The following is a 12,675-nucleotide window of genomic DNA, read 5'->3' as shown; positions in this document are numbered from 1 at the left end:
AAAACAATGTTTATTCTGTGAACACAAGTTAACCTTTTTAAAACATACAGTGAACATCTTCGCAACCATTCATTCAAATACAACCCCCAAAGAATGCAGCACTAAGTAATCCTTTAAGCTTTCCTTTTAACATCCATCAGACTTAAAACACCTTTTACCAGAAGCACATCAGGTTAAAGTCACTACCGTATTAGTTTTAAATCACCAAGATTGATTTACGGTCTTTAGATTACAGAGAGAGATTTATACACCTTCTGGCTGTGACTGCAGCTATCCAGCTCTGAAAACAAAACTAAAACACACCCTGCAGCAAACAGCCTAAAATGAAAGTGAAAAGCTGACAGGCAGCCCAGCTCCACCCACTCTCTGACATCACTGCAGTAATAAACAGCCATTTCTTAAAGGTACTCTCACTACAGATACTTATATACACACCCATTTATTAACACCCATTTCTTAAAGGTAATCTCACACGTTTTACCATTGATTGAAACTTCAAGATCTCTGGCAAACTTGAGGCTCAGCTGAGCCGTTGAAAATTCATCAGCAATCTGCACGGGTGGGAAACTTCTTCATTGACTATTCATTTTCTTTTTAAACAGGGAACTACGTCGGAAGGTTATTATCTTGGCTTGTAAATTTGGCATTGCCCTTTGCCATGAGAAGGCGATGACCCTTCTTTCAGAATGGATGTCAAGTGATCATAACAGGTGCACATCTTAAAAATTGGGATTATCACCTTTGTTTGAAACAAATCTATGAATGCTTTTGCATGGAATGCTTACTCTTGTAAAGTAGGAAATGGAAAATCAACAAGTAATTCTGTTCCAGCTGAAATTATCATTAAAATCACAATTGTATAAGAACATAATAAATAGGGGCAGGAATAGACCATCCCACCTTTCGAACCTGCTCATTCAATAAGATTATGGAAACTCCACGGGCTGGATTTTCAGCTGCATATCACCCCTCGCCCCAACTCCCGCCGGCCATGTTTTCAGTTGATGTAAAATATGTCAGGTAGCTTACTCACCATCTTCCTGACCCAGTCCCCATTATGTGGGGGATGAGTAAGGCTTCTGGCTCGCCTGCCCTTAGGCCTTTTGAGGATCTTAAGTGGCCAATTATTGCCCATTAAGGCCCTCAAACAACCTCCGCTGCCATAATAAACTGGGCAGCGGAAGGCCAGTGAGGGAGGGGAGATTGTTTCTCAAACAATTTTGTTGTGAAGGAGGAGGATGGGGGCATCATTACGAATGAGCACATTGAGGCACCCCCAGCCCCAAGATGGTATTGACCCCCCTTGCACCTTCCCACCTGGGCTCCAAAACATGCCATCCCAACCCCTCCTTAGGGCGCCCGATCCCTCCCCAGTCTATCGGCCACTGGGTCCACCCTTCTGCCTGGGGACTCCTGGCAGTCCGGACAGTGCTCAGTTAGAGTTCTGGCATTGCTGGGACTGTGAGGGCTTCTCAATGGTTGGACTTCCTCCCATTGAAGGGTGGACGTCGAACCCTTTGCTTCTTTAGAACGCCAAAAGCATGTTATCACTGTGGGGCAGACAGTTTTAAACTCAAACAGTTTGGAACTAACTTTACACCTAGTATGGGGGGATGATGAGCAGTATGCACCCTTGAAAAATTCAGGTCTTGCTTTACCTTTTGCTCGAAGTGGCTTCTTGTGTTGTATGTTACAGTCACTTTATGAAACTGACCATTATTAATTATACAGGGTGTATTGATGTCAGTAAATGTTTTAGAAATGAAATTAATGGTTGAACGATGTTAAAGACATTGGACTGGATTTTTGCGGAGCCATGGAACATCCTCAAGCCTTTAAAAATGGCGGACAGAACCCAACTCCGGGATTATTGCCTCCATTCCTGGCACCCCCAGTTTTCACTGGTACAGGAGGAGGGTGCAGGTAGGGAGCTCTTAACCTGCATTCCTGATCTGGCCAACGTGATTGTGGGAGCAGGCATCATGGAGTTGGGTAAACTTCTTGAGGTCTTGCGGTTCATGGCCCGTCACAGGGGGACCATAGTCTGGATGCAGAGACTTTATGAAAGATAACTTCAGAAAGATTACCCATGCCACCACATGCCAATCCATGCTCCCCCACCCATGTCCAATAGCTCCTCGTACTCTCCATGCCAATCCATTCCCCCACCCACTCCCAGTGGCTCCTTATACACGCTATGTATTCCGAGTAACCCCTCATACCCCCATGCCAACTCATAGCACATCCATGCACCAAATATACACTCTGTACAGAACCAATTAACCCTATAGTAATATGAAAAAGCTAAAAAATAAAAGCTATTCATAAATTTCAAAATGCTACTGCAAAAACCTTGTAAAATTGTTAATCACCCAGAGCTTTAAAGTATCAGTAGCAGAAACTATAAGCACTTGACTCCAAAAGAGTAGTGTGCCTTTCGGCAACTCAAAGTCAGATATTTTCTACCCACAAAGTTAGCACTATTAAGGTAAATGGTAAAGAAATTATCACCAGTGTGTGCCCACAGATCTGATCTGTGGTGTCAATGGGTAAGGCTTTTCCACTGGCAGAGCAGACTCATAATAAAATTTTAACCTAGAAGAATGTTTTGAAATCAATATTATCATCTGTTGACCTATGGATTTGACAGAACATCACTGGATATTTCTGCTCCAACTGGGTTTTGGTTAAATTTATTTTCATTCAATTGTCCTTTAGTGCTCCTGTCCGCTATTTTGTTGCCCAATAACTTTCCATCACTTTGAACAGAAAATCATTGAGTGAATACCCTCCGGGTAGGACATTTTTAGGCAAGCTTTTGGCATTGTTCTAATTAGAAATGAGAAATTGTTCTAATTTGAAGCAGAAAAGAAACAGCTGACTTATATCTTCATTTTACTTTGATTTCTGTAACTCTAATATAGTAGTGAGTATATTGCCATTGTCGTACAACCTATTTCAGTGCTGTCACTTCCTTCAGGCTCCTGCAATCAGCAGCTACCTGATTGGGACAGTACTCGGAAAATTGTAATTGGCTTCGAAGTAGAATCGAGGGATATGGGGTTAATGCAGAAATGTGGCTCAAGATATTGGCCCAGATCCTCTGCACCCAAAATAGTTGCAGATTGAATTTACCTTCAACATGTGCTTCGGGACCCCTCGGAAGTCCTAACCTACTGACTCTGGGAACTTCCCGGGAAGTGTGATCTTCCAAAGGGCAATTCCCCTGATCCTCCAGAAAAGCCTCCAACTCCGAGTTGAAGCAGGAGACTTTGGATGGTTTTGACTAACTTACCTGTGTAGTTACCCAGGAAATGTTCGATGGATTAAAACCTAGTCCAACATCTGGGTACCTAAACAACTGACAACAAACACTCCAAGGCCAGACTCTTTCCTCCAGCCCGACCTAACTAGTCCCTGTTTCCGCCCACCGTGACCCGACCTGACTAGTCCCCCATATTCCTCCCACAGCCCCGATTTCCCCAAATCCCCTCTTCCACCTCCCCCGATCCAACTTGACCCGACCCCACTTACTGCCATCCTCCTTTACCCGCCATATCCCTTCACCCACCTCTACCCCCTTACCCACCCTTACACACTTACCTTTTCTCTATAGCTTTTCAAAGAATCTCTGGGACAGTTAAACTATTTACTTACCAAATTATGACAGCCAGTGCCATAAATAGGGAGTTGATTTTTTTCAGCTGCTCTCTGAAGTGTCCTGCACTGCCGGATTCTGCAGGATGCTTCATTGGAAAAGTGCCCTGAAAAATCAGAGGAAAGTATGTTTGCATTTCTTTGTTCAAGGTCGGAAATAGGGATAGCAACTCTGAATGGAAGACTAGGGCCATTACACCGAACACGATATTGTAAAACAACAATATTTTGTATTTGTGCATTTCAGAATACCACCAAATGTTAGAGATATTGCCTATTGCACTGGGATTTCCCTCATGGATGATAATGTCTGGGAATTCATCTTGAGCAAATACCAATCCTCAACTGCGGTTTCGGAGAAGAAAATTCTACTGGAGGCTTTAGCATGCAGCAAAAATATATTTTTGCTGAACAGGTTAATGAGCCGTTAAACTCTGACAAGTAGTCATTTTCTTTTTTAAAAAATGAAAATATTTTCTGGACCAATTTAACTGATTTCTCTTTTCAGGCTTCTTAACCTGTCACTGAACTCCCAATTGGTTCCTGACCAGAATACCATAGATGTTATCATTCATGTGGCTAAATATCCAAACGGACGTGATTTAGCCTGGAAATTTTTCCGGGATAAATGGGCTGTTTTAAATTCGAGGTAAACAAATATTCAATTTTTTTTTTCGCGGATCTTCACAGACACACTGGCCTGAATATTTTAATAATCTTTATTGTCACAAGTAGGCTCTCATTAACCCTGCAATGATGTTAATGCGAAAAGCCCCTAGTCGCCTGGGGCTTATTCTGGCGTCTGTTCGGGTACACAGAGGGAGAATTCAGAATGTCCAAGTGACCCAACTGCATGTCTTTCAGGACTTGTGGGATGAATCCGGAGCATCCGGAGGAAACCCACGCAGACACAGGGAGAACATGCAGTCTGCACACAGACAGTGACCCAAGCCGGGAATCGAACCTGAGACCCTGGAGCTGTGAAGCAACAGTGCTAACCATTGTGCTGCTGTGCCTCCCACATTATTTCCTCTGTCGGCCGCGCGCACTCGGCAGACCCAGGGGGCGGGCGTGAAACATGCTGGCCATCCAGCCAAAATTGCGCCCTGGGAAAGGCTGGGAGGTGTCTCGGAGAACGGGAAGGGGGTGAACGTTTAGAAAAGGGAGAGCGCAGGATGGCGTTTCTATTGTTCTCCCTTAGGGGGCAGCCTCTTTGGAGTTATGACAGGGAGCTGCGGACCTGTCAAAAATAAATTGCGACAGCAAAACCATGTGAAGAGGGTCTCGGCAGCACGTTCGAACACACATCCCACTCAACTTTTGACATTGTATTTCAGGCCTGACAGTGCATCCAGCCCTGACTCACGGTTGCAGCTGAAGCGTAAAGGCCACCTGGCCAATCGGTGTACCAGCCAACCATAAAGACAGACAAGCTACGTGAAGTTGCATTCATTTTACCCCCTAATGGGCTAAATTGCCCGCTGATTGTTGGCGGGTGTGCTGCCATTTCTCAGGGGCACCTGATAACTGAAACATTGCGCAAAGAGGACGGGATGCGTGCCTGATAGTTTCTCGAACGGTTTCACACGCTTACGGGTCAAGCGCGCGGCCGCTAGAGCAACATAAAATTTTGGTCACTGTTTTCCCCTTTGGGGGATGCGAGGATTGGGGTGGGTGGGAGGGGGCGGTGGGGAGATGGTGGAAGGATTCCCGAGCTGCTCATCAGTCCGTTGAATTGCATTATGAACACTCCTTCCATGGCCAACAGGTCCTGGTGTTGGACTTGATCCCGAAGCTTCTGCTCCAGAGGTAGAGGTGTTATCCACTATGTTACAGCGCCTCCTAATTACTCAATGGAACAAGCCAATACATTTTTCTTTTTCTGAAATGCAGCCAAAATAAAATGCCTGATTTAGGGAGTGAGCATATGTTAGTAAGTATGCTATCTAATGTTTTTCAACAGATATGGAGAAGCTTTGTTTATGAACTTCAGACTCATCAAAGGTGTGACAGAGTTTCTGAGTACTGAAGCTGAATTGAAGGAGGTAAGTGTTCCAACACACACACACAAGGGTTTCCTCTGTCAGAACTTGATTCAAGTTAAGCCCTTAACAGGAAAGCTGAAATCAAAAGCTCAACTTTCCCCTAGTTATATTGATCCCAAGCTTCAGTCATAGATTGCAGTGTGATTTATTGTAGTGCCATTAGTACAATGGAGGAACCAGAGGAGGAACATTTTTCAGGTAAAGAAGTTGGGGTGGAAATTGATTTACACCATTTTTGAGCCTTAAGTGGTAGCCATTTTGTCCAACCAAGAGGTCCAAGGCTGGTCCGAAATTAGGCCTCAAGCCTCATTGACATTATTTGGTTGAGCCATCTGCCATATCTTCACAAGCAGCTTGGCTATTTTAAGAAAATTAACATAGATGTAACTCAATGTAATATCGCACTGCTTGTGTCATCAATAGTGGCCCTATCAAAGTCCCGTGAGAAGTCTTACAACACCAGGTTAAAGTCCAGCAGGTTTGTTTCAAAAACTAGCTTTCGGAGCACTGCTCCTTCCTCAGGTAGGAGGTTTACCTGATGAAGGAGCAGTGCTCCGAAAGCTAGTATTTGAAACAAACCTGTTGGACTTTGACCTGGTGTTGTAAGACTTCTTACTGTGCTCACCCCAGTCCAACGCCGGCATCTCCACATCATATCAAAGTCCCAGCAGAGGACATGGAGTGGCAAAGGGGAGGAAGGGCAGGGTAAACATGGCCCAATTGGAATACTATGGAGATGCTCGTGCTCTTGCTCCAACACAACAATTATTGAATTTTGCAAAAAAAACTATTCTTCCCTGAAGGATTGTCAGCAGGCCCAGCTCCAACTCTGCATATCCCATTCAATTTGCTTAACACAGTTGCAGGCCACTCCTTTGCATTGTGTAAAGGGGATAATGCATGTTTTGGGGAGCCAACAGGAATTCCTGCATTATGGCCTGAACCAATATCAAGTTAGAGTTCTGTTACCAAAAAGAAAGTGCTGGAAAATCTCAGCATGTCTGTAGTAATCCACGGGAGGCAGGAGTTCCGTCACCACACCAATATTTATTTACAATAACGATATTACAGGTGCAGCTACAAACAGTGCTGCTAGCAGTCCAGTCAACTTAAGACGGGCTCACAAAGCCTGCACAGGTGATTATATGGGCCCCCTCAATGAGCTATCATTGAGGGAGCTCATACTCCAATTGGCCAACCAATAAAGCCAATTGCAGTTCATTACAATGTCTGTTATATGTACTTTGAGTTCAAGACTTTGGGCCTTGACTTTCTGGTCTCATAAAATTTGGGTAACAAGATCCAATTTCTACCCTGTTAACTTTGTCAAACAATCCCAATGTAACTTTCAGATGGGCAATATCAAGGCAGACCTGCAGTTTAAAAGATTTCACAGATAGATACAGTGCAGAAAAAGGTCCTTCGACCCATCGAGTCTGCACCGCCAAATGAAAGGCACCTGATCTCTCAAACACCCCCCTCACCTCCCGCCCCTCACCTTGAACTTGTGTCCTCTCGTAACTGACCCTTCAAGTAAGGGGAGCAGCTGTTTCCTATCCACCCTGTCTATGCCCCTCATAACCTTGGACACCTCGATCAGGTCGCCCCTCAGTCTTCTCTGCACCTACAAAAACAACCCAAGCCTATCCAACCTCTCTTCATAGCTTTAATGTTCCATCCCAGGCAACATCCTGGTGAAACGCCTCTGCACTCACTCCACTGCAATCACATCCTTCCCATAACGTGGCGACCAGAACTTCACATAGTACTCCAGCCATGGCCTCGCCAATGTTCTATATAACGCCACGTGACTTCCAATGTCAAGACCACAATGTTATAACATAATTGCCGCCAATAATTTCAAACTTTAAATGACCTGATATTTTATATTTGTTAAATAAACAAAATTATCAAGGCTCCCTCTCAAATTTTAGTTTCTGCCAAGGCTTTACTTTGAGTACACAGCAAAGAGTTGAGAGATGGAGCTAACTGCATATATCATTATGCTAGCTTTACCAATCATTGGCCAAGGAGTGACAAATTACAACATTTCTTGGTAACGATTGTTGTAACCACGTGTGAGGCATCATTTGAGAGGTTGTATATGGACAACTCTTAACCTATTGAGTCCCTCTGAATTTCAAAGCGATTGGTCAAAAATATCATAAATGATTGAGAGCAGATTTTTCAGTCCAGCACCTTTTGAAATGGCAGAGTAAAATATCAATAATCTCTCACCAACAGCAGAGTCTTCAGCAATAAATATTGTGATTAAATTGGCAGGGGTACCACCTCCACGTGTAATTAAACAGGAGGCAGATAGTGGACTCATTAAAACATAAAAGTTTTGACTCATTTTAAGAATCAATCTAGTGGAATCATACTGTTATGAAGCAGTACTACCATGAAAACGCTACACAATTAAAAAATTTAGTTCGTTTAGGAAGGATTTTTTAATCCATTTAGAATTACAGAAGATTTTGCCATCCTGTCCTTAGATTAGGAAAACATAGAAGTATGTTGCATTTTATTTATTTATTTAGACTGATGCACACTGAAACTCTTAAGCTTTGATATCATGTGGCGAGTAAAGGGTGCAAAAAATGATCCTTTTATCAAAAGAAAACGGGGCACTGAACAAAACAATTTTAGCTTATAAATTTATAGTTTTATAAATATTTAATTTAATTGCAATCTGTCATTTGTTTTTGTTGATCTTTTTTCCCATGATAAATGTGACTACGTAACAAACATGCTTACCATGCACATTGGAACAGGTTGGAGCAAAGAAGGTCTTTCAGAATGATTAATGTAATATTTTACACCATTGATCTGTTGTTGCTTCTTAATCGATGAAACAATCAATTTGACAACATTCCAAACAGTTAAAACAAATTGAATTGAGAAGCAGCTAAGCAAATCGATTGAAGTTTCCTCATAGTGATAGTTACGGATATAAATGAGGGAGAACCACTAAAAGTCCTGTTCCCTTCCTTACTGTCCGTAATCAGTGTGTTTTTGAAAAGGCAGATGTGTGAGCTCCTTAACCTCTGAATGTGCCAACAATTTGAATGACCAGCAGCAAACCTTTTCTGGGTTCAAATAAAAAGAACTGTTTATTATTTCACCCTGAAAGTCTAAATGTTACATTACTAACTCAATGCGCGCGCTCTCTCTCTCGCATGTACGGATGCACTGGAGGAAGAATACAGTTAAAGAGAATAGTGCACTTTTTCTAGTTATGAACAGAATAATAATTCGTAATTCACATACTTGGCTCATCTAGAAAGAAGAGCACACACTGCAGACATGATGAAGAAGGTGTTTACACTTCTGAAGGGTAGTCCAGGTAGATTTAATGGGCAGGATTTTCTGTGCAATCCACCACATATTTTGGGATGGCAGAGGAAACCCATCTTTTGCTGGTGGTGGGATCTTCTGGTAGCATCGTTGTCAACGTGGTTTCCCATTGACTGTACCACTCAACGCCTGGAAACCCACAGTGGAGGTGCTCCATAGGCGGGACCGGATGATCTTGCCAGTGAGAACAGCTGGAAGATTCCAGCCAACAGCCAGCGTTGTAAATTAGAATTGTTTCAAGGTTTCCTTGAAGAGATGGATTTTCATCCAAAGTTAGATACTTATAAACTCATTACCAGGAGATTAGTTTCCTGTACTGCTGGTTTTTAAAAGGAATGCGCTCGGAGATCTTATAATATTGCAGTTTCCAGTTTCTAACGGCATAGGTGTTCCTGCCTTTCCTGCTGACTCTGGGATTGTTCTGCGGGTATACTTACGGCTCTTTTTTTAAAAGGGTGAACAACATGGCTATCTCACCATGTGGCCTTGCTCAGCTTCTTTCCAAATGAAATGAAAATTGCTTATTGTCACAAGTAGGCTTCAAATGAAGTTACTGTGAAAAGCCCCTAGACGCCACATTCCGGCGCCTGTTTGGGGAGGCTGATACGGGAATTGAACCGTGCTGCTGGCCTGCCTTGGTCTGCTTTCAAAGCCAGCAATTTAGCCCTGTGCTAAACAGCCCCTATTGTTGGGCTTAAATTATTTAGCCTTAATCCAGGTCTTCATGTGGTTATGTTCCTGGGCCAGACCCCTAACTTGTTAGTACAATCCAGTTAGGGACCAATAATGTTTTGTTTAAAGTAGACACTTGCTAAGAGAATGAAGCCACAAGATTCCATGCGTTTTAAAATAACAAAACTTATCTTCATTATGCAGGGTTAGAAAGATAAAACAACTTGGTATATATATATATACGCTACTTTAACATTCAGTGTTAATAGGAGCTAAATGTGAGTTACCAGGCAACCTGTGGTCGAATACACAACACTGCACAGATGTGACCAAGATAGATGCCATGGATTTCTTGACTACATCCCCCCAGATGTGAATAAACAAGTCAACCAATCTAATGGAAACTCTCACTGAATGAGATTGCAGTCTTTGCCTTTAAAGATCTCATCTTGGAATTCTCTCACAAAATAGGCCCAACGCAGATGGCCTCAATGATGGCCAACCTCACAGTGTTTCAACCTGATCTCCCGAGACTCCATTCTCCTGGATTTATGAATCTGCATCGCACTAACTTACAAGCACAACTTCAACTCTTCGGTCACACCGAGCAGAACACTAGAACACTACTTCAGCCCAGCCAACTGCAGCCTGGTGTTACCAACCTCCTGCCTTCTTAGATCTCACATTGAGGGGTGAGGCCCGCGCCTGGGAAGGGGCCTCTTCTGCCTCGGCCATGGCGAAGGCGGAAGAAAAAGAGTGCCCCCGCGATGGGCCGAAGTCCCGCTGCTGACAGGCCTCTCCCGCCGGCGTGGTTTAAACCACCTACCTGATTGGCGGGATCTGGAGGGCTGTGGGGGGCGATCTGGCCCTGGGGGGGGGGGGTGCCCCCACGGTGCCCCCACGGTGGCCTGGCCCGCGATCGGGGCCCACCGATTGGCGGGGGGCCTGTGCTGTGGGGGCACTCTTTTTCTGCCTCCACCATGACCCCCTCCCCATGCGCATGCGCCGGTATGACGTCAGCAGCCGCTGACACTCCGGCGCATGCGCGGACTTACGCCGGCTGGCGAAGTCCTTTCGGCCCCGGCTGAATTTTCAATTGCCGCCAGCTAATTGTATTGTCTACAGTTGGCAATACGGGCATCTCACCTGCCCTATTGGTGCAGTTGTTAAGCATCCCTGTAAATGGATGACCAGCTAGCCCACTTGTTCTGGGGAGGAGGGGCAGTACTGTCTACAAATATAAATTGAGGTCACAGACAAGTTGAAAGGTCAGCGTTTGCAGTTTTCAGGTATAGATGACTGAGAGTGGCATGTTATTTCTACTAGGTGTGGAGTGGACTAAGCATGGTCCTTAAAAGAATTGCTTAAGAAAAGGCTGTAGAAGGGCTTGTGATGTTCGTTGCTTTCTGAATGAGGATGGCTTTGAATTGCAGTGTGTCTCACAAAGAACATCAAGCTAATTTTGAACAAAGCTAATTTATCTAAACTACAACTAAATAGATTTGACTTGCTTGCTCAGATATAAAAGATTACAGATTCACTAAAACCATGATTCTCTTTTCCTGGGGTGGCCAGGGGCCGCGGGGGCTGGCCCGGCAGCTCTTACGGGTTTCTGATGAGTGTGTTCTTTTGTGATTGCCCACCTCCCCTCAATGCACCCCCCCCCCCGATTCAACCCCCACCCAACCCCCATACTGCCCACCCTGAGCCCACCATGTTGCCCTAAGAATGGTCCAGGCCAACGTGGGCCTATGTGTGGCGCCCCACCTCGGCAACTCAAAATCCCAGTGGCCTGAGTAATTGGCTGGAATTCCCATTGGGAATCGACAGGAAGCTGACCTGACCCTGGACCACCCTCACATTAAAAATGTCTTGGAGTTTGGGATCATAGCTCTGAACCAGCACAGAGGCCGATGATGCAAAGTTGCATGTCCGCCCGCCTGCCTCCGATCTGGACCCCAGATCGTCTGAAAAAACCTGATCCAGAACTCAAATAAGCACAGCTCATAATAACTAGGCAAGCTATAAACAAAATGACAGGTAAAATGACAGGTGCTTTTTATTTAACGTGCGTGGTCCGTAAAAGACATCATCACAAGCTGCGCTCTTCAATCGGACAGCAAGCATTTTTCAATCCCAAGCTACTTGTAAAATTATTTCTCTTCTACAGCTGAAGGAGTTTATAAAGAACCTCGGAGAGGGAACAGACGCCTTGTTCGCACAAGCCGTTGAAATTGTGGAAGCAAACGTTCGATGGCACGGTCTCCTCGAGGAAGAGCTGTTCCAATGGCTCAGGAAATCCCTTAACAGTTAGTTTGTAACACTTCGAAATATTTATAGCATGAAGTACTTTGATGCATTTGTACAATTTAAGAATTCTCTACTATTGTGAGACGGGGAAGAACACCGCACAGCAGATTTTGCACTGGTTATTTTTCTGCAAAATATATTCCTTCTTTGGGTGGGGTGGTTGGAGGGGGGTGGCGGGGGGGGATTCTAAAAAAAAACAAGATATGCTTTAAAAATTGGACATGGCTTTATGGGACAAAGAATGTTTCTACATCTAGTGCATGTTATTAACAGTCAGTGAAAAAAGGTATGAATCGAGATGTAATTCTATGCATGATTACTTTATCCCTTCTGTATTCCAGCATGCTAGCTTTCAAAATTTTAAATTTCCGTGTATTTGCATCGCTCTTGTTCCGACAAATAGTAATCTTATGCAAATGTTTTAAAGCACAATGACTGTTGTGGACAATCAATGTGCATAATTGGACCCTGGAATCAATTTTTGCAGCCGACAGAAATACACACGTGTTCTTAAAAGCATGATAATTGGAAGTTAAACTCAATTTTTCTTTTTACCAACAATACAATTTGAGAAGCATTCTGCAGAACACTGATAACTAAAAAGAAAATTTTAATTGAGCCCATTTCATGT

The 12,675-nt window shown here is 43.9% G+C and overlaps 1 protein-coding gene across 1 annotated transcript in view; it reads left to right on the top strand.

Moving 5' to 3' along the window:
* LOC119954896 (thyrotropin-releasing hormone-degrading ectoenzyme-like) overlaps nt 1-12,210 on the top strand; it is a 136,139-nt gene extending 123,929 nt beyond the window's left edge. Inside the window, exons 15-19 of the mRNA XM_038780529.1 lie at nt 603-710; nt 3,905-4,072; nt 4,166-4,306; nt 5,621-5,702; nt 11,905-12,210. Of these exons, the coding sequence (XP_038636457.1) occupies nt 603-710; nt 3,905-4,072; nt 4,166-4,306; nt 5,621-5,702; nt 11,905-12,048 (643 nt within the window). The 3' untranslated portion in view covers nt 12,049-12,210. The remainder of the gene's footprint in view (nt 1-602; nt 711-3,904; nt 4,073-4,165; nt 4,307-5,620; nt 5,703-11,904) is intronic.
* The last annotated feature ends 465 nt before the right edge of the window (nt 12,211-12,675 follow it).

The sequence above is a fragment of the Scyliorhinus canicula genome, chromosome 20 (genome assembly GCF_902713615.1).
Source record: "Scyliorhinus canicula chromosome 20, sScyCan1.1, whole genome shotgun sequence".
NCBI classification, from domain to species: Eukaryota; Metazoa; Chordata; class Chondrichthyes; order Carcharhiniformes; family Scyliorhinidae; genus Scyliorhinus; species Scyliorhinus canicula.
The sequence above is the reverse complement of the archived record's forward strand: the minus strand, read 5'-3'. Positions and strand labels throughout refer to the sequence as shown.